This window comes from Panthera tigris, chromosome D3 (assembly GCF_018350195.1).
Source record: "Panthera tigris isolate Pti1 chromosome D3, P.tigris_Pti1_mat1.1, whole genome shotgun sequence".
Taxonomy (NCBI): domain Eukaryota; kingdom Metazoa; phylum Chordata; class Mammalia; order Carnivora; family Felidae; genus Panthera; species Panthera tigris.
Genome location: NC_056671.1, coordinates 13721691 through 13744059, shown reverse-complemented (window position 1 = coordinate 13744059; position 22369 = coordinate 13721691). Strand labels below are relative to the sequence as shown.

At 48.4% G+C, this 22369-nt stretch overlaps 1 protein-coding gene across 3 annotated transcripts in view; it reads left to right on the top strand.

Annotated features, from left to right (window-relative positions):
• FBXO21 (F-box protein 21) overlaps nt 1–22369 on the top strand; it is a 47011-nt gene that overhangs the window by 18852 nt on the left and 5790 nt on the right. For 2 of the 3 annotated variants that reach the window (XM_042961499.1, XM_042961501.1), the window contains exons 8-11: nt 5353–5532; nt 6641–6773; nt 14234–14445; nt 15964–16121. In XM_042961499.1, coding sequence (XP_042817433.1) covers nt 5353–5532; nt 6641–6773; nt 14234–14445; nt 15964–16121 — 683 coding nt within the window. The remainder of the gene's footprint in view (nt 1–5352; nt 5533–6640; nt 6774–14233; nt 14446–15963; nt 16122–22369) is intronic. The other variant, XM_042961500.1, reaches the window with a different exon arrangement.

Genomic DNA, 22369 nt, shown 5'->3' with positions numbered 1-22369 from the left:
TTGAGGTATTTTCCTTGAAACCTACTTTGTTGGAGGCTTTTATCATGAACGGGTGTTGTACTGTGTCAGAAACTTTTTCTGCATCCATGGAAATGTTCGTATGGTTCTTATTCTTTCTTTTATTAATGTGGTTTATCATGTTGATTGATTTGTGAATGTTGAACCACCCTGGCACCCAGGAAGAAATCCCACTTGATGGTGGTGAATAATTCTTTTAATGAACTGTTGGATTTAATTTGCTAGTATCTTGTTGAGAATTTTTGAATCCATGTTCATCAGGGATATTGGCCTGTAGTTTTCTTTTCTTTTTTTTTTTTTAATTTTTTTTTTTTTTTAACGTTTATTTATTTTTGAGACATAGAGAGACAGAGCATGAACAGGGGAGGGTCAGAGAGAGGGAGACACAGAATCTGAAACAGGCTCCAGGCTCTGAGCTGTCAGCACAGAGCCCGACGCGGGGCTCGAACTCACGGACCACGAGATCATGACCTGAGCTGAAGTCGGCCGCTTAACTGACTGAGCCACCCAGGCGCCCCTGTAGTTTTCTTTTTGAGTGGTGTCTGTATCTGGTTTTGGTATCAGGGTAATGCTGTCTTCATAGATTGAATTTGGGAGTTTTCCTTCTTTCTCTATTTTTTGGAATAGTTTGAGAAGAATAGGTATTAGCTCTTCTTTAAATGTTTGGTAAAATTCCCCTGTGAAGCCATCTGGCCCTGGACTTTTGTTTGTTGGGAGATTTTTTACTACTGATCCAATGTCTTTGCTGGTCATGGGTCTGTTCAAATTTTCTGTTTCTTCCTGTTTTAGTTTTGGTAGTTAATATGCTTCTCGGAATGTATCCATTACTTCCAGGATGTCCAGTTTGTTGGCTTGTAGTTTTTCATAGTACTCTTTTAATTGTTTGTATTTCTGTTTCTCCTCTCTTACTTGTGATTTTATTTATGTGGGTCCTTACTCTTTTTTGATAAGTCTGACTAGAGGTTTATCAATTTTATTAATTTTTTTCAAAGAACTGGCTCCTGCTTTCCTGGATCTGTCCTGTTGTTTTTGTAGTTTCTGTATCATTTATTTCTGCTCTAATCTTTATTATTTCCCTTCTTCTGCTGGCTTTAGATTTATTTTTCTTTTTCTAGCTCCTTTAGGTACAAGTTTAGGTTGTTGATTTGAGATTTTTCTTACTTGATGTAGATGTGTATTGCTATATACTTCCCTCTTAGGACCACTTTTGCTGCATCCAGAGGTTTTAGACCATTGTGTTTTCATTTTCATTGGTTTCTGTGTATTTTTTTATTTCTTCTTGGATTTCCTGGTTGACCCATTCACGTTCGGTAGCATGTTGTTTAACCTCCTTGTATTTGTTTTGTTTCTAAATTATTTCTTGAGGTTGACTTCAAGTTTAATAGCATTGTGGTCAGAAAAGATGCATGGTATGATCTCAGTCATTTTGTATTTGTTGAGGCTCGATTTGTGACCTAATATGTGATCTGTTCTGGAGAATGTCACATGTGCACTTGAAAAGAACGCGTATTCTGCCGTTTTAGGATGGAATGTTCTGAATATATCTGTTAAGTCCATCTAGATCAAAGAGTTCTTAAAGTCTTATTTTGCAGTCTTCCATAAAATCTCCCCTCCCTCCCTCCTCACCAGAGAGAGAGAGAGAGAGAGGGAGGGTGGGGGAGGGGGAGACAGCAGGGTAGCCGAGTTCTTCACTCATGTGCACAGCAAATGCTCAGTTTCTTATCATCAATGATGCCCCTTTTAGGTAAGGTTGGTGACTGATGTGCATTTTGTAGACCAGGTCAACAAGTTCTGTTTTGTTCTCCTTTAAGCTTGGTGTCCTATTGGACATAAAGCTTTTTTTCAGCTGTAGTCTAGCTTTTGAGAAAGAAATAGTTCATCACATAGTCAGAACTATCTTCTCATTAAATGTGCCATTTAGAGGAAAAAGAAACAAAGTTATTTAATTATATCCTGTGCTTTGAATGACCTTGTAATATCCTCTGGCGAGTGATGAGCAGTATAGTAGAAAGTACCTGAGCTTTATTTAGTGTCGGGCTGGGTTCAGACCTCGGCTTCCTCTGAGCCTCAGTTTCTTCCTCTGTGAAAACGGAGCACATGTTTTTCAAGCAGTTGGAAGATTGAGATGGCCCAGTGCTTTATACACCTAGTAGAGTTTGTGACTCATACCTGGAAGAAAGGCGTAACTCGTCTCTATATTTCTACCCCCTAGTTTAAAAAATAAAACCTGAATAGTTGGAGCCTCCTGGGTATTCCTCATCCCCTCCTTCTTCCTCTCCTCTGCAGAGATAACCACCAGTTACCTGCAAGTTTCTGTTATTTCCATGCAAATTTTTATAGTTCATTACATATGTATATGTCCTTAAATGGTATGCATGGGTGTCCTTTCTTTTCCAGATACCCTTTTCTACACGTATTGTGTGGCTTTGGGTAGCAGGTACCCACTTTCCGTGATTGTAAATGGGGAATATGCTCTCTCAGTCCGTTCTCTCTGCCTAGGTAACCCAACCGATTTCCCCAAATATCTCAAAAATAATCTTAAATGCCCATGTAGTAATCCACCAAGGATCTCTGCATGATCTAAAGCATTTAAAACTGCAGTTGCCATATTATTTGCCACGGAAACGTATTGCTGGGCACAGTTGTGCATGGTAACAGTATCATTTTTTCTTCTCAGGCTACGGTGAATGTGCACTAACAGTGCAGATGAGCAATAAAATAATTTGTCCGTACGCCAGGCACCTGGCAGAATCAAACACCGAGCCCCTGGCTGGGTCCTCAGGGCAAAGGAGTCAGGAGGCCGGTGAGAATAGTGTGGGTGCACAGCCCATGAAGCAACGGCCGGGCTGCAAGCCCTCTCCTCACCTGGACCCACATTCATGCCCTTGGTCTCTGATCCGTCCCTGCACCAAGACCCTGTTGTCTTACTTACTGTAACTTTATTGTTTACTAGTACCTGGTAGGTCAGACACGCCCCCCCCTCCCCCCCATTGAGTTCTTCAGAATTTCCTTGGCTCTTCTTAGCCTTTTGCTCTTCTGTAGATTTAGAATCAGTTTACCAGCCTCCTTCAGAAGTCCATAAGGATGTTAATCGGTACCAGAGTTTACTTTGGATTGGATTCATAGATTAATACGAGCAGTGTTGTCAGTGTTTTGCTCCTGAGTCTGTCTGTGAACGGGATGCCTCCCTACACGTGTAAGTTGTCTTTAATATCCTTAAAAAGATTTTATTGTTTTCTTCATGAAGTTCTTTAACTTCTTGCCAGACTTACTCGTTAAGTACCTTAAATATTTACTGCTAATGTAAATGGTAATTTTTAAAACTATGTTTTCTAAGTATTGATGATGTATAGGGATACGACTGATATTTAGATATAAATCTGATAATCATCCCCTTTGCTGAATAAATTATTGGAGCTAATTGTCAACTCTTGTGGGTTTCCAGTGTAGATGGTCATATTGCCTGTGAATCGTGACCGTTTTGGTTCTTTTCTTTCTAGCGTTTGTACATTTGTTTCTTATACTTATTCTGATGGCTGGGTGTTCTCACACAGAGTTGAGTAGAACCAGTGATAGTGGGTACCCTTGTCTTGGGTATGACTTTAGGTGGAATGCTTTCAAAATTTCATCATCAGGCATGACGTTTGGAGTATTTCCTTTCATTGAGATTATCAAAGCTGCCTTCTAAATTCCTAGTTTGCTTAAGTTCTTTTTAATTAATTATTATTAGTATTATTCTTTTTTTAGAAAGAGGGTGAGAGTGAGCGAGGGGCAGAAAGAGAGGGAGAGAGAATCCCACTCAGCTCCCCCACACTGTCCGTGCAGAGCCTGAAGTAGGGCTTGAGCTCACCCAATGCAGGGCTCAAACTCATCAACCAAGAGATAGAATCTGAGCCAAAGTTGGATTCTTAGCCAGCTGAGCCACCCAGCTGCCCCTGCTTGTTTTATTAAATAAGTAGGCATTCGATTTTTTTTTCCAAAATCTCTTTTCTGTGTCTACTGATAAAATCATACATTTTTCTTCACACGTGCTGAAATAGATTTTTTAACATTCAATTATCCTTTCATTCTTGGGGTACATCTGTCTTGATCATATGGATTTTTAAAAATACATTGCTGTATTTGATTTGCTCCTATTTTATTTAGGATTTTTGTCTGTAATCAATTTGTGTGTATATGTGTAGTTCTTCTAGACTCATAAAAAGTTGAAGAGCATCTCTTATTTTTGGAACATTGTGTCTGTCTTGCTACAGGAAGTATATTAATATGACTCTAGGAAGAAATCTGGGCTTTTTAAAGCAGCCCAAGTGAGGGGCGCCTGGGTGGCTCAGTCAGTTGGGTGTCTGACTTCGGCTCAGGTCATGATCTCATGGTTCATGGGTTTGAGCCCCGCCTCGGGCTCTGTGCTGACAGCTCAGAGCCTGGAGCCTGCTTCGGATTCCATCTCCGGCTCTCTCTGCCCCTCCCCCACTTGTGCTCTGTGTCTAAAGTAAATAAAAATTTTAGAAATTAAATAAATAAATAAATAAATAAATAAATAAAGCGGCCCAAGTGAAAATCTCCTGCGTGGTTTGCAGTGGGCATAAGATCAAAGTGGAACAGCTGCTCAAGAAAAAAAAAAAACCGCAACTGTCCCTGAAACAAAGACCCTCAGGAGTCCTCAGAGAATGTTCTTGGTAATGGTGATGAGGACTGGCTTCATGTGACCTCCTCCCGCCGCTCCGCTCAGCTCAGCCCACCACCCTTTTTGAGAGCACGGTTCACAGGAGGGGTGGCAGGGTCAAGTGCGGGGGCTCAGCTCTCTGGTCTGGAGCCAGGTTCCCAGGCTGAGCCCTGAGTGCCCACCGGAGTGTGTCTGCAGGGTCGGGGGCAGGACACTTGGCAGGGCTGGGTTCTGTAACTTTCCTCACAGCCCCAGGGGCCTAGGGCCCACAGACGTTAACTGTGCTAATCTGCAGAATCATAAAGTGCCTCGGGCCTTCCCACCCAACTTCTGATAGAGCGTTTTGTAGACTAAGGTCAATAAATTCTCTTCTGTTCTCTTTTAAACTTGGTTTGATCTGGCTTAATCTCCTCGCAAAACTGTATTTGATGGCACGCATCGGTGCCGTTTCCTAAACATCTGTGTCCTGAAGTCTTAACACAGCAGGGAATGTCTAAAGGGTCAGATTTTGAACTTTAGACAAGGCCTGACTATTTTAAGTGAAAATGCTGCTGTGTTAATAATATTCAGTCTCTAATTTGAGCTACTTGTGGGGAGGGGGAGGGGATGTTAGACATTGCCTGTTCAGCTCTGACTTGAGATTGGGCTAACTGCCTGTGCTGTCTGGATAGGGCGACCCTGGACATCTTTGACTACATCTACATAGACGCTTTTGGGAAAGGGAAGCAGCTGACAGTGAAAGAGTGTGAATACCTGATCGGCCAGCACGTGACGGCAGCGCTGTACGGGGTGGTCAACGTGAAGAAGGTGTTACAGCGGATGGTGGGAAACCTTTTAAGCCTGGGAAAGCGGTAAGGTTTTCGTGGTTTTCCAGCACTTCTGCAGAGTGCGTGTCTTTGGAGGCTCGGATTGCCTCACAGAGGATTTTATTTGATGGGCCTCCCGTCATGCGGCAAAGCTGTGGATGCCGGGAGGCACAGCTGGGCTGTCTGCGGCTGTCTACCCACCACAGAGAGAAACGCATCCTTGTGACATAATGCTGTCCTGGCTTAAGATGTACTGAGTGACTTTGACACTCTTGCGATGGACTTGGGCGCAAGTTTTCTGTAATATTTTCAATATTTTCTTTAGTAACCAGAATATTTGAGACTGGTAAAGGTTACTTTTCAGGGCAGTATGTTCTTCGGTCCAAGTGCCTTGTCATCCTTTGGTTTATACATTTCTGTCACTTAGATAAGAAAGCAAACAAAAGTATGAAACCATTCTGCCTCTGAGTCCAAGGGAATATGTCTTACAGGGAAAATAGAAGATTGTATGTTGTAGTCGTAGTTCCCTGCCTGACGGTGGAATTCTTTGTTCTTTTAAAATAGGCTGTATTTTTTAGAGCAATTTTAGGTTCACAACAAAATGGAGTGGAAAGTACAGAGAGTTCTCCTAGTACCCCCTCCCCCGCACCTCCCCAACACCCCCCATCAGAGTGGGACACTGGTTACAGCTGACGAACCCCCACAGACACGTCATCCTCAGACTCTACAGTTAACGCCCGGCTTCCCTCTTGGTGGCGTACATTCTGTGGGTTTGGATGGACGCACCATGACGAACCAACCGTCGTGGTATTGTGCGGAACAGTTTTACTGCCCTAAAAGTCCTCTGTGCTCCACCTAGGCAGAATCTAGTTGTGATTATGTGCAGCGTTATTGAGGTGACTGTACAGTGAAAGTGCTTACAGTTTTCATGCCCATCACCAAAGTGGGGTACAAAAGTTAACGTTTCTTCTGGGGCTTTTTTAATATTGTTACTAAGATCATTGTAACTATTTGCTGAACAGAGAGGAGGTTTCGGAATCCGAAAAGGTGTGTGGCCTTTGTGTCCATTACTCATAAAACCTGGGTCTTGCAAAAGAGGGTCTCAGCTGAGAAGCAAGCAGAAAGTGAGGCCGTGATTGATTTCCCCCACCAGGGAAGGCATCGACCAGTCTTACCAACTCCTGCGAGACTCCCTGGATCTGTACCTGGCGATGTACCCGGACCAGGTGCAGCTTCTCCTCCTGCAAGCCAGGCTCTATTTCCACCTGGGCATCTGGCCAGAGAAGGTAATTATTTTACTTTGATGCTTTGCACTTGCGTTAGAGAGGAACTCTAGCTTGAAAGGCGGCTCTTGGAAGTTTATCCTCATATCAGCCTGGAGGATAAACGTGAATTTATTCACTCTCCCCATCTTGGCCTGTCAATTAAATGGTTTTTGTCTCCTTTAAATCTAAAAAACTTGGCTACACTGCCAGGGGTTGCCTGTTCTCTTTGTGGTCCATGCCTTAAACACCTGGAAGCACAAGGCCTCAGCTCTGCAACCCACCTGTTGGTGCCCACACGGGTTCCCCCCGGGTCACCCTGACTCAGCAAGGGGAAGCAGAACTTCAAGTGTTCACCCTCCAGCAGTGCTGGTGGTGCTCACACTGACCATGTGAGCACCCCTGTTTAACAAAGGAAAAGTAGATCTTGGCTGTGTTCCGGTCCAGCTGCTGGGTTTCACGGACTGGTTCCGTCTTTGAAAACTGTGGATTCTGATACAGTCCCACTTGGGCTCCTCCTTTTTCTAATGTCCCCTGTGGCCAGCAGCAAGCCCTTTCAGAGGACCGCGGCGTCTGCGATCAGAAACGCTCCTCAGCAAGCTGTGGGTGCAGCAGGTGTCTGAGTGCGAGGGTGTGTTATAGCGTGGGAGCGGCTGCGCCTTTCCATCACGCGCTGGCTTTTCCAGGGGAATATGTTAATCATTATGTCTGTTTAGAGCAGCCTGGCGAGAGAATTTTGTTCCGAGTGCTCACAGGGACATCAGCATAAAATCATCCGTTCGTGTTGTTAGAGAGGGGTAAACAGTATGACCCCACATTGCTTAGGTTTAAACTATCTCATTTATTCCCCACTTCAAAGATGTGGAATCGTTCTGAGAAAGGACCCATCAGTAGGAACATCCCTGAGCTCCTATCTTAAGAGGTCATCTGTAGTCCAAGTAGGAGATGTCCTCCCGGAACATCCTGTGGTCTGCCAGAACTAGACCCTCTACCCAAGTTACCGCCTACTTCCCAGAGCCCTCTTATCCACAGCTCAGTCGTTTATTTATTTCCCCCACTTTATTTTTGATGCTGGGCTATACATAACTAACTCTTGTCACTTCTTTCTTCAATTAAGGAATGTCACGATAATTTGTAGAATGCTGAAACCCTCTCAAAGCATGACTTTTTAGATGTAAATTCTGTATTAAATTACACATCAGCCTTAGAAGGGCTAAGGTTAACATCTGCCCTGGGGGAAAGTCTGCAGGAGCTCTGGCATCCTTACCTTTCTTTGATGATGGACTCCGTTCAGTACTCATGCTGTGCACTGGGGAAATACCTCAGTACCCTCCGTGGATGACCGAGAGTGCCATCCTGCCAAGCAGATGGCACTAAAACAAGATGTCAGTTGCTTACGCGCAGAACGTTTTTCCTCATGACGACCATTCGTTTGCTTCTGGGGTTGAGCACCTTAGACGGCCCCTCATGCGGGGATCAGGAATGCAAAGCCGCTCCCCTCCATGAGCATGCACTTGAGCTAGGCGGGCGCCACCAGAGAGAGTGGGAACACGGGGGCTTCTGATGAGGAAATTTCCGGGGGACACTGAAGCCATGAGGAAAGGCTCCTCTCCAGAGAAAGTGTTTGAGGTGGACCTTGAAGGGTGGGAAACCATTTCAGAGGGCAGAAAAGGCAGCTGTTCCCGTGGGCAGGGGCAGCCTGTGCCTGGCACGGAGGTGGACGGGCCCGGCACTGTGGGCCCACCCGACAAGGGTTTGTATGCCCGTACTCCTATATGCGCATGGAAACGTGAGCAGCTGTGTGCATATTTTTCAGATCAGTTTCTGGAAGGCTTGGAATTAGTGTGGCCTTATTAGTTCCCAAACTGGGAAGACTGGAAAGTCAGCTTGTTTTCAGTTGAAGTAAATCAGGAAGAGTGAAGAAACACAAGCCCTCTGGGTCACTGTCGTCATAGTCCAGGGTCCTTGTGGCCGTGACAGGAAGAGACAGTGGAGGGTGGTCACATTTTGAAACGTCACTGGCACCAGACGCCTCCTTCCAACCCTGTGGGGTGGATGCTGGGTTTTTGTCATTCTGTAAATAGTGAAACTGAGGCAGCGGGAAGTCAGGTAACCCGCTGAGGCCACCCGCGCTGGCGTCAATGGCGTTAGGAATTGCGCACAGGCAGTTCGGTGCCCGAGCCCACCCGCACGCCTCACCCCTGTGGGCCAGCGGGCTACGGGGGGGACGGTGAAGCCGATCCCCCGGGCCCGTTCTGCTTCCTGCTGCCAGACCTCCCTCCTCAGTTTGACCCATAGCCCTCCCTCCCTTCCCTCACCCTCCTCTACGTCTCACTGGAAAAGATACCCTTCTGGTTTTCCAAGGCAACTCTCTGTGCTCCAGATCCCACTCTGTTTTCCTTTATTTCTCCTATGTCTACAACTCCCTGTTTCTGCTGTCTGCCGTTGGCGTTCTGCTGACTCCGATCGATCTTTCTCATCTTTGGGGGAGAAATGAAACGCGCTCCCATGACATCCCTGCGGCCGCCTCCTTATCTCCTCCCCTGCAGGACTCCAGCCCCAGATGGCCGCATGCCTGGCCTCCCACCTGCGCCCCAGAACATGGGGATCATTTCCCCCCTCCACACGCCGCTCTTGCCAAGGAAGCCAATGACCCCTTTTCACAGAAACCGTTCTTTTTGTTGACGAATCCACAGATACTTGTCTTTCCTTATCTTTCTGGATCACTGAGGGCCATTCACTGCTCAAAACACTCTGTTCCTTTGAGTCTGGTCCATGGTTCTCAGCCTCTTGCTAGTTCCGTGTCCTATGTTTCTTCCCCTCAGGGTAGTTTCTAGATTTCGGTGAACACCTTTCCCCGAGGTGATGTCACCTGGCCTTGCTTCAGTTACCGTCCACAGGCTGACCGCCCCCGACGGACGCTCTGCCTGGACCCCAGGCTCCAGACCCGCATGCCCGGGTGTCTGCTGCACGTGTGCACGCGGCCCCATCTCCTAGACTGCCGCCCAGGCCTCCTGCCTGCTCTCCCCCCTCCACTCTTACCCCTCGGAACCTGTTCCATACACTGGGGCCGGAGCAATCTCTGAAGATGTCGGCCCTGCCCCTTCAGTGCTCAGAGCCCTCTGAGTGGCTGCCTCGGTGTCGTGAAGATCAGGCTCATTCTCTTCATCATGGCTTACTAGATTCTCCGCGGTCTGGCCCTGCCAGCCTCAGCTGCCTCGGTGCTCACGGTCGCCCCTTTTGGACGCTGTGCTGCCCGGCCGCGCCCTCCACTCGACCGTGTTCTCTCGCCTCAGTGCTTGGTGCGCGCCCCGGCGCTGCCCCAAACGCCTCTCCTTAGGCCTCGGTTCCATTGGCTGCGCCTCCGAAACCCCTTCCCCAGCCCATCCGCGGCAGTCCAGGGCCCCTGCTCTGCCAGCCGTGTGCTTGCCCTGCCGCAGAACGTCTTCTGAGGACACTGTGGCTGCGTGTGTACTGTGCCTTCGCCAGGGACCGGGCTCCCTGAGGGCGAGGACCGCATCTGTGTGGTTCTTCAGGGTAGCGGCCCCCCTGGCTCTCCGCCCAAGGCCCGAGACGCAGGAGGTGCTCAAAAAAATGGTTTGGACGAGTGATTAAGATCTTTGTTAGATAATGAGGGAGAGGATATCCAGATTTTCCAACAAGGGAGACTGTTTGGGCGCGTTAAAAGTGGGTATTTGGATGGGGCGCCTGGGTGGCTCAGTCGGTTAAACATCCAACTCTTGATCTCTGCTCAGGTCTTGATCTCAGGGTCATGAGTTCGAGCCCCATGTTGGGCTCTGTACTGGGTATTGGGGCACCTGGGTGGCTTATTTGGTTGGGCATCCAACTCTTGATTTCGGCTCAGGTCATGATCTCACAGTGGTTCGTGAGTTCGAGCCCTGCACTGAGCTCTGTGCTGACAGTGCTGAACCTGCCTGGGATTCTCTCTCTGCCCCTCGCCCCCTACCCCTCAAAAAAACGGGTGTTTGGAGAACAGACTTGTTTCAGGGGCAGGAGAAAGTGTTCAGTTTGGGGTTTGTTGGATTGGATACGACCGGGGCCATTGAGTGCAGCTGTCTGAGGACATCTGGCAGGGGCTCCCCGTATCAGCGTCTGGTGGCTGAAGCCCCAAAAGCAGAAGAGCCCACAGCCAAGGAGGTCTGCAGCATGGAGCCAGGCACTTCACAGAGAGCCACAGGGGAAACCTGTAGCTGGGACAGAACAGGGTCAGCATACTCTGCTGCCTGGATTTGTGGATATGTTTTATCAAAGGCACATTTCGAAAGAGGCCCATCTGCTTGCTTTTTTATCGCTGGCTACTCTCCAGCCACAGGGGGCAGAGGAGAGTAGTTGGGTCCGACACCATGTGGGCCACAAGGCCGCAGTCACTCTCTGGCTCTTTACGGTAAAGGTTGCCAATCATGAGTGACGGACCCCTGTGTTCCAAGATCCCTACCCCCAAAACTGTGGGCTCTTGGGATTGTCAGCCTAGACATGTGTTTGGAGACATCATAACGCCCCCCACCCCCCACCCCTGCCGCTATCATCAGTACTGTCCTTCAGGAGCACACCAGGCCCCTGTCGTGGTATCTTTTCTGTTTCTGCCCTCTCCCTTCACCCCGTCATCTGCACATCTGGGGACAGGGAGTGGTAATTACCCCTGAACCTTGTCTCTTCCTGATGCTACAAGGGAGTTTAAGCCTTCCCCTGTGCTTACAAGACTCCCAAGATAGGTCTGTTGCATTTATCTGCAGGGGAGGGGCTGCTAGTTAGGGAGGGAAGCTGTATCTGTAGAATGTAGCAGAAGTGTGGTCAGAAGTAACTACAGTTGGGGCGCCTGGGTGGCTCATTCGGTTAAGCGTCCGACTTCGGCTCAGGTCATGATCTCACGGTTCGTGGGTTTGAGCCCCGCGTCGGGCTCTGTGCTGACAGCTCAGAGCCTAGAGCCTGTTTCAGATTCCATGTCTCCCTCTCTCTTGTGACCCTCCCCTGTTCATGCTCTGTTTCTCTCTCTCTAAATAAATAAATAAGTAAGTAAACATTTAAAAAGTAACTATAGTCAACCCTTGCACAGACAGAGCGGGGTTGGGGGTGGGGAGGTGTAGGGGTGCTGACCCCTGACACAGTCAAAACTCCATGTATAACTTTTGACTCAAAACTTAACTGATGGCCTGCTGTTGATTAGAAGCCTCTCGGATAACAACTAGCTAGTTAACATATTGTGCATGTTTTATGTGAAACATACTATATTCTCGTAATAAAGTAAGCTAGAGGAAAGCAAATGTTACTGAGAAAATTACAAGAAAGAGAAAATACATTTACGGTCCCGTACTGGAAAAAATCCTCATGTAGGTGGACCCGTGCAGTTCAAACCCGTGTTGTTCAAGGGTCGGCTGTAGTTGGAGCTGCACATGGGAACACGAGGAAAGCCACACGCAAGCGCCGGAAATAGAACTCACCGTTCAGATCCGATGCTTTTAGCTTCAGAGGATGAATACGATTAGTGTCCCCCAAAGTAAAGCACAGTACAAATTAAAGCAAAGGTGGGGTGGTGGATGGAAATTGGCTCTCAGTTGATACTGGTTGAAGCTGAGTTTGAGGCGCTTAGGGTTATACCATTCTGTCCATTTGTGTGTGTGTGTGTGTGTGTGTGTGTGTGTGTGTGTGTGTGTGTTTTAAGCAATCTTACTGATTTTTTTTTTTAAATTTACTTATTTTGAGAGAGAAAGGGCACTCGCACAGGAGGGGCAGAGAGTGAGGGAGAGAGAGAATCGCAAGCAACACTCGGCACTCACTATCAGCCCAGAGCCCAGCATGGAGTTTGAACTCGTGAACCGTGAGATCATGGCCTGAGCAGAAATCAAGAGTCAGATGCTTAACTGACTGAGCCATCCAGGCACCCCAGTTTTTATGGGTTTGAAAGTTTTCCTAACAATGAATTAAAATGCTCCTGCTCTTGCTCTGGTAAGAAGGGGTTGTGACCTTAGGTTTGGAGTCAGCCCCCCCCCCCCCCCCCAGGTCCGCATTCTCCCTCCACACTTTCATACTCTGGGACCTCCAGCAAGTTCCTTAACTTGATGATGCCTGATTCGTCTTTGGAAATCATCATTGACTATACTTCACGTTGGGAGGATGAAATGAAATAAATGTGATGGGCTTGGTACGAATCAGTGATCAGTGGAGAAGAAGCATTCACAAAATACTGAGATCCTGCAAATACCAATCTGGAGGTTAGGAGTGGGTTTCATAGTAACATCTTACACTGCAAAAAACTAGGTTTTGGTGTTTTTTTTTATGTTTGTGTATTTGAGGGGGAGAGTGCACGTGTTTGCATGGGAGGAGCAGGGGAGTGGGGAGAGAGAATCCCAAGCAGTCTCCACACTCAGCGCGGAGCCAGACTCAGGGCTCGATCTCATGAACTGTGAGATCCTGACCTGAGCCGAAGTCAAGAGTCGGGTGCTTAACCGCCTGAGCCACCCAGGCGCCCTGCAAAAAGCTAATTTTCACAGCACTTTTGGTGGGTCGAAATACATCAGGAAATAGGACAGTTACTAGTCATCATCTGATAACGTGAATAAACTAACTTAAAGGTAAAAACAGTTTGCTGGATCTGGGACTAGAATATAGGTCACTCTGTCTGCTTACCTACTCTGTCTTAGGGCTCAGTGAATAGGAAAAGATCCTGTTTCCAAAAGAAGAACATGTCAGAGACCCTCTGCTAAATGGCGTCATAGAATAGGTGCTAAGTGATTTTGTGTATGTGCGCGCGTGTGTGTGTAAAACTTTATTTGACTTTGCAGGTTTCCTTAGCAGCACTGTGTATGGTAGGAAAACATAACCTTGGAGTCAGCTCTGCCGCGAGCAGCTTAGTCATTTAAATTCCACATAGATGTGGTTTCTCCGTGTCCACTTGAGCATGTGCGGAATTGCACTGCGAGTTAAAACAGCCGAGATGATCGGTCCGCGTTCAGAACCTTGAGACCCACGGCTTCATCAGCTAAGCTCACGGGCATCACTCCGTGGCTTCTGTGTAGCCCCTTCCCCCTGGGTAGTCAAGGCAGCTCTGTCACACGTCCCCTTGATCTGGATTGAAGCAGCTGAGCAGTTACTTTTCTTCCCAGTTGGTCAGCAATGTATTAAAACCCTCTCCTCTCTGTGTATAAAGAATGGAATCCCCACACTGACCAGCAAGAGTGTTACCACCTTCTGTTGGGGTTCCCCAATCCAGACACGTCCGTGGGTGGCAGGCTCTTGCCTCCTCACCCCTCGCTTGTTCTGGCCCACCGTGTTTCTAAATAATTCCCACGTTCCCGCTGGTCGAATCTGCTGTGGGACCAGTGCCCGGCGTTAGAGGGGAGACCACCAGCTCCCAGACGTGGGGGCCATCAGCACGGCCCCCAGCTTGCCGCCTTGTGCCAGGTTAGGTAGCTCTAAATCCTGTGCCGCAAAAAAGAAAAGGCCTAAATGAAAATATTATCTCCTAGTCTTTCTGTCTTGTCTTGAAGGTGCTTGACATCCTCCAGCACATTCAAACCCTAGACCCCGGGCAGCACGGGGCGGTGGGCTATCTGGTGCAGCACACGTTAGAGCACATCGAGCGCAAGAAGGAGGAGGTGGGTGTGGAGGTGAAGCTGCGCTCCCACGAGAAGCACAGAGACGTCTGCTACTCCATTGGGCTCATTATGAAGCATAAGAGGTGAGTGCCCGTGGCGGCCATCCCCACGCGGCTGCAGAGGACACGCGTGCCTGCCAGCACGCGTCTCGGGAGCCGCCGCGACGGACTGGCCACCGCGGGAGCCGCCCGAGGCCGAGCTGGTCTGAACCGCATCTACCCTTTGCGTTTTGTAAGAAGAGTCTCGCTGTCCTGGCTCAGGGCCTTCTAATGGGAGAGCTGTAAGCTGGGGGGGGGTTTCCGCTCATTTCCTCGTCCTGACGCTTCGTTTATCTCCATCCCTGTGAATCCGAGTTGCAGGTAGGGCTTGCCCGTCTGTAGGGCAAGCTCATGGTCGATTGACTAGGCAAAACTCAACCGCGTCCACGGCGACAGTGCCGGTTACGATTTACGTGCCACCGGCAGGCTGGGAGCGGAGGGTCCTGTTCTCCCCTACGTGTTATTGCCAGACCGTTAAAAATGCACTTACAGAGTGAATGGCGACTGGTATTTCATTGTGGTTTTCGTTTACATTTCCCCGGTTGACTATGCGGATGGGCTAGTGAACCTGGAAAAGAAGCTCATTCAGGTTTCCTTTTATTAAGCACATCTTCAAGACTTCCTGTTTTTCATTTGAGTTATTCGTCTTTCTTAGGGGTTTTTAGTCCTTTATCCTGTTACTTGTGTCTGTGTGCTTATACGTTGCCAATATCTTTTCCCAGTTTGGGGCTAGGATTTTTTATCCTTTTAGTGCGTTCTTTTTTTTCTTCAACTTTAATATGGAAATTTCAAGCATATATGAGTAGAGACGAGGATAGTGAACCAGACGATGCTCCCATAACCAGCTTCAACAGTTGTCGTGAGGGTCTGCCTTCACTCTTCATCCCCCTAACCCCGCCCCTCCCTGGAAGCTGGTACCAGATGTCATTCCATCTGTGGCTCACCTGTAGCTGTTTCAGTGTGGGTACCTAAAAGGTAAGGCCTTGCTGTCTCCTTTAAAAGTACATTTACATCCTCTTGTATCTAAGAAAAAAACAACTCCTTCACCTCCTCACTTAGGTCTAGTCAGGGTTCCTGTTTCCCCAGTTGTCCTGTAGTTTTTTAATAGTCTGCTTGAATCTGGGTCCTTTTAATACTATTAAGTTGAGTAGTCTTTTCCCTTATGGGCTGTATTTTTCATACCTGGTTTAAGAACTCTTTTTATGTCCTGTGTCATGAAGCTAGCCTACAAATTCTGTGTTTTCTATCCAGGCCTTTGTCCCACTAGGACACTGTGCGCTGTTCTCAGGCCTGGGTCCTGATCCCTTTTTCCATTTGGATAACCAGTTGTCCTGTGACTCTCCGTTGAAGTCTGTTTTTTTCCACCTGAAGTGCTATCTTGATAATAAGAGGGGTTTGTAAAGGGAGCCAAGAGTGTCCTGAAAAATGCTTATTAACAGGGATAAAAGCAGGTAAATTTGTAAGAACATGAACTTAAGAGAAGCCAAGCCATCGTTTATATATTTCATAGTTGCTGTGACAGGGTCCAGGGAATTGATTTGCCCTTGCTCTTATGTTAATTAGGTATGGCTATAACTGTGTGATCTATGGCTGGGACCCTACCTGCATGATGGGACACGAATGGATCCGAAACATGAACGTCCACAGCCTGCCTCATGGCCATCATCAGCCTTTCTATAATGTTCTGGTGGAGGATGGTTCTTGTAGATATGCAGCCCAAGGTGAGTAACTAGTCCAGTCTGTACCTGTAGTGACACACAGGCACATTTTAAGCACACATTTGAGCGCTCCAATATTGTGGGCACAGTCATCAGTTTATTTAAAGATGGCTAACCTCATCAGGGCCAGTATTCTGCTAAACATGGGTGGGTATGCCGTGCTGCAGCCATGCCTTGGGTTAGTCGCTGCCCCTAGATTCTTCCCTCCATCACCGCCACACCCAGGACCCCGTTCCAGTGCTGTTGCCGACCTTTGTCATTGCCTTTGCCAAATTCCCAAAAGTCTTGCTGCCCAGTGCCCTGCCCATATGGCCTGCCTGAACTGGAGGGCACCGAGTGGACAATGTTGGAAGGATCACCCCAGCAGCCTCTGGCATCCTGAGGCGGGCGGCCTGCTCTGCTTCCCCGGGAATGCCCTCAAGTGGCCACTGTGGGAACTGCAGCCCACGGCACTGGCTCTGAGAGCCCCTGGTAGTCAACAGGTGCTTGGTGGTGTCTGGGGCCACTGCCAGCCCTGATGGGTGCTCGTCCGGGGCACTCGTGAGGGGGGAGTGGGTGGAGCCTGGAGAGGCAGGTTGGAGGCAGATGCCTGCAGTGTGGGTCTCCTTTTTCCTTGTTCCTCCATTTAGTGGGATGAACTTACTGTATGGCCGCCTGCCAAGGCATTCACAGCTTTTGTTTTATTAATAAAAAGAAACACAAACGGGGGGCGCCTGGCCGGCTCAACCTGAAGAGCCTGCAACTCTTGATCTCAGGGTTGTGAGTTCAAGCCCCATGTTGGGCGTAGAGATTACTAAAAAAAAATAATAACCACAAATGCTAATGTAGTGCTGGTCTGTGACAGGCGGTGTTCTAATGTATATTAACTCCACTTGAGAATAGGAATACTGTCCTCATCATACTCGTGTTGTACATGAAGAAACTGACACGCATGGGCTCATTCCAAGTGTAATCTAACAAAGTGTGAATGTGAACCTGACACGTTGGCCGGGAGCCATGCCCTTAACTGTCATTGCCACACCTGTTTGTGTCTGACCTAAAGCATCAGGTTTGACCTAACTCAGTATTGTGTTGGTAAATGTAATAATAGAAATATCGGATGTATAAAAATCTCAGACTAGAAAGTTTCCTATTCGCGTTAACTCCTCAGAAGCTGAGAGAGGGTTGTATACAGAATTGAGAGAGATTCTGTTCATTGAGGCTGTGCAGGAAGCTTAACCTCCATCAGTATGCTGGGACAGTTGTAGGAGAAGGGTCTGTGTGTCCCCTGTTAGATGAAGGGGCCGATGGGGATCTCATTTAACTTTTGAAGCTGTGCCATATTAAAAAAAAAAAAAAAATCATACTAACAGTGTCTAAAAACCATCAAATGATTTAGAAATCATTGGATGATTTGGTGGACTCTTGCACCCCCACTAGTCACCTGGTAAGCATTGCATGTCACACATCCCAAGAGTGAAGGGCACCGTCCCTTCCCCAGCATCGCAGGCCAGTGTTCGGGGCTTCACCGTGTGTGTGCCTTTGCTGCCCTTTACGTGCGGTCGATATTAAGACATCTAGCATTTAATATTTGAGTTTCTAGAAACATACTAACTTTAAAATGGGCTTTTCAGAGTAGGTAAAACTGGGTATGCAGTTGTAGGTGTCCCAGATTTGGTGTCTGTATTGAAGATTGGGGAATTCATCTCAAACAGATCTAAGCAAACATGCGCTGTAATGTCAGGTTTATCCGAGTTGTGGTGTAGTAACGACTTAAAAAACAAAACAAAACAACTTCCTATCTGGTTGCGATTCTGCATTCTAAAACTGAGATTGAGCTGAGTGAATGTGAGCAAGGTTCGCAGTTGCCTCTCTTAGTTTGAAATTCTAGACTTTCAGAGGCTCTTAGAGGTGGGCAGCCAGGATTCCCCTACGAGCGCTGTCCGTCTGCCCCGGGGCCCTGTCGGCCCTCGGTCGCTGTTTCCCAGGTGCCGGGCCGCGGGGCCAGAGAGCGTCCTGGCCTGTGCGCTCCGAGGGGCTCAGGGGCCCTGGGGCCACCATCTCTTCCCTGTCCTTCCCCTCGTCATCTGTCCGGCCCGCGGGTGACGCCAGCTGTGTCTCCTGCACGTCTGTCCTGTTTCCATCCACTGATTTTCCATTCCTGCCCCCCACGCTCCAGCCACACCTGCTCCTTGCCTGTATCATGCCGTCTCTCACTGGCATCCACCAGACTCCCCTGCATGGCGGTGACCCGGACCCCGTCCCACAGCCTCCTCTCTGCTCCCGCCCCCGGCGCACTCCAGCCAGCCAGACCTTGTTCTTTGAGACCATCCTTCGCGCACGTCTTTGCGCAGGTGGTTGTCCCTCACGAGCAGGCTCTTTTCTCTAATGCTTCAGGTTAACGTCACTTCCTTCCAGCAGCTTTTCTCCCCCCCTGCTGTTCCCCCACAGGGCTCAGATTGGGTCGGTTGTCCCTGCTCCGAGCTCCCTGACACCCGCCGCCCCTTCCGAGTCTTCACACCTTCATGGGAATTGCAGGATTTCCCGTTGACCATCTGGCCCTCTCTCTCCGTCGCAAGCTCTGTGCATGTAGAGCCAGACCCCAGTCTGCCCGTCTGGTGAGGCGTCCATGCCGCGGGGTGCTCCAGACCCCAGTGGATGCTCACATCTGTCTGACAGAGAAGCTTATAGGCACAGATGCAGTGGTGCTGGCGGGGTGGCTCAGTCGGTTGAGCGTCCGACTCTTGATTTCGACTCAGGTCATGATCTTGCAGTTCAGGGGTTCGAGCCCCGCTTGGCCTCTGCGCTGACAGCACAGAGCCTGCTTGGGACTCTGTCTCTCCTTCTCTCTCTGCCCTTCCCTCGCTCACGCTCTCTCCCTCAAAATAAATAAGTTAATTTAAAAAAGAAGTGCAAAATAATAATGAGGTGAGTGTAAATAGCACGTCATTAATAAGATGCTAACTGTTTTTACAACTTCGGATTAAGAGCATTTTCAAATATGCAAAACGGTCAGAAGTATACATCGAATACCCCGTACACCGTCCATTAGATTCAACAGCTAGCGTTTACCATATTTGTTTTATCTGTAGGTAGAGATTTTAGGTTTCTGCTGAACTTTTTGAGAGACTATTGCAGACCTAACGACCCGAATGCTTAATCAGGCGTCGTGTAAGAATAGGACGTTTCCATGCGTTGCCCCAGTTACATCGCCACGCGTGACAAGTAAACGTCTGCTGTCTGATGCCCGGTCAGCGGCCCCATTTCCCACTTGCCACCAGCCTGGCTTTGATAGCCGCTTGCCGCTCCGTCGTGATCCAGCCAGGATCCTCGCACTGCGTTTGGTTGCTGTCTCCAACGGCAGAGTCTTTTCTCTTCCTAAGACCCGTTCATTCCTCATTTCTCACCTCGTTTTCTTCCTTTCTCCTGCGACTGACTTCTTGAAGAGTCCAGGCTGGTTGTCTCGCAAATCGCCTAACATTCCGCGTGTGTCTGTTTCCTTCTCTGCATTATCTGCAAACTGGAAGCAGAGTCTGAGGCTGGATTAGATCAGGTGCATATTTTTGGCTAGAATGCTCACGGTCAGATGCTGTGTGTGTCTCCTGCATCTCCTCCAGAGCCCGTGTGATCGATGTCCCGCTGGTGGTAGGCGGAGTTTGGTCACTTAGCCAAGATCGATGTAAGACACAGTTTTCCCTTTGCAGCTAACACTGTGACGTCCCGTGAATATCCTGTTCCCGATAACTTGAACCCTTATTTTTGTTTCAGTACCTGTTGAATCTCCTTGCCTCAATTATCACAGGAAAGTTGCAAATGCTGCCCTTCTCTTTCATTTCTGTGAATGAGAGCTTCCCTGTCCCCTCCCCCCTCCCCCTTTCTCCTTCCTTGCTTATTTCCCTCTCACTTCTTCCCCCTCCCATAAATTCCTGAGTTAATTTAATTTTTTTTTTTTTTTTAGGGAGACAGAATGCAAGTGGGGGAGGGGGCAGAGGGAGAGAGAGAACAAACACACTGGGACACCTGGCTGGCTCCGTTGGTAGAGCATGTGACTTTTTTCTTTTTTTAATAAGGTTTTATTTTCATTTTTGATTGTTTTAATGTTTATTTATTTTGAGAAAGAGAGAATGCAAGTAGGGGAGGAGCAGAGAGAGGGAGAGAGAGAATTCCAAGCAGGCTCCCTGCTGTCAGCGCAGAGCATGGGGCTCGGTCTCACAAGCCATGAGGTCATGACCTGAGCTGGAATCAAGAGTCAGACGCCTAACCGACTGAGCCATCCAGGCTCCCCTATGTAAGATTTTTTTATAGGGGCGCCTGGGTGGCTCAGTCGGTTAGGCGTCCGACTGCAGCTCGGGTCATGATCTCAAGGTTTATGGGTTCAAGCTCCGCTTTGGGCTCTGTGCTGACAGCTCGGAGCCTGGAGCCTGCTTCGGGTTCTGTGTCTCCCTCTCTCTCCCTTCCTCCCCCGCCTGTGGTCTGTCTCTCTGTATCTCAAAAAGAAATAAATATTAACAAAAAAAATTCTAATTAAAAAAAAAGATTTTTTTATATATGTGTGTTTTTCAGTTCATTTACTTATGAGAGAGAGAGAGAGAGCACCTGTATGTGTGAGTGGGGGAGGGGTAAAGGGACAGAGAGAATCCCAAACAGGCTCTGCACTGTCAGCACAGAGCCTGACATGGGGCTCGAACTCAAAAACGATGAGATCATGACCTGAGTTGAAATCAAGAGTTGGATGGCTTAAGCGACTGAGCTACCCAGGCACCCCGAGCATGTAGCCTTTGATCTCGGGGGTTGTGAGTTGAAGCCCCGTGTTGGGCAGAGAGATTACTGAAAAATAAAATCTTTAAAAAAAAAAACCCCAAAAAAACCCCACTTATTTAAGTATTCTTTGAACATTTTCAGTTTAATTTATTTGCATCAAATTATTTTGTTTTTAAACGTTTTCGTGATTTAAATGTTGATCCTTTGGCTCTGGTAATCCTGTTGGGTAGAGGCCACTGATGAATGCTTCCCTAATTCTGAGCTCTCCACAGAGAGTTGAAGAGTGAATTATAAGCCACATACATGCATGACATCCTCGAATAGTTTTAGTCTGCGTAATTGAGAGAATTTTTCTCTCCATATGTGAGATTTCAGCTAAACCCAAGTGGGGTGCTGTATAGTGTCTTTTGCTCCCACTAGGGGGCACACTTCAGCACTTTCTAGACACCGGGGGAGGGGCAGCACCTCGTGCTCAGCTTCCCACCCCTCTCCTCCACACCCCCCCCCCCCCCCCCATACTTAGCCACTGCAGAAAGTGAACATCACAGATGGTCTGAACGGGAGTCAGCTGCCCATCTTGGACGGCCAGGAATTCAGCGCAGTGTGAAAATCCCATTCTGATGTGTGTTCTGTATAGAATGACAAAGCTCCTCCGGGAACACCGGGGACGTGGGGTGCCTCAGTGAGCATCAGCTCCCGTCTCCATAATTTGTCTTACACTTTGAAGCGGGAGTGTCCACCCACGAGCCGTCCGTGGCCGTCTGCGTGTGCCGGCAGGTGCGTGAGGAGCCCCCGTGGGGGGTGGAGTGCACGTTCTCAGCCATTTCAGAGGTCGATGTGCTCACTCTCCTGTGTCCTGGCCGTTCCACCCCCACTCCTTCCACTGGAGACCCACTCAGACGTGTGTCTGTGTTCTTGTCGGAATGGGACAGCAGTGTCATTCAAAGGCTCGCCAGGTGAACTGGGGGTCTGTCAGACTGTGGAATGTGATGCTGCAACTAAACGAGTTGCAGATAAATGCTTACGGTATGCTTCATATAACAGACACAGGCAATACCAAGTTCTCTTTATATGTAGTTATGTCTAGCTACTTCAAGAGGGGAGGACTCTGCTTGGTGGTCCCATAGGTTTACAGGACTGTACTTACATATCTGGGTGGCTGAAGTTGGTTTTCGGTAGGCTGCATGCCCAACATGGGACTTGAACTCATGACCCTGAGATGAAGAGTCTCATGCTCTACCAACTGAGCTGGCCAGGTGTCCCCTGGGTAGCTGAAAATAAGATACGCAGACACGGGGTACCTGGGTGGCTCAGTCAGTTAACCATCCAACTTCAGCTCGGGTCATGATCTCATGGTGCGTGAGTTTGAGCCCCACATTGGGCTCTCTGCTGTCAGAGCGGAGCCCGCTTCACATCCTCTGTCTCCTTCTCTCACTGCCCCTTTCCTGCTCTCGTGCCCGTGCACACGCTCTCTTCTCTCTCCCTCCCTCCCTCCCTCTCTCTCTCTCTCT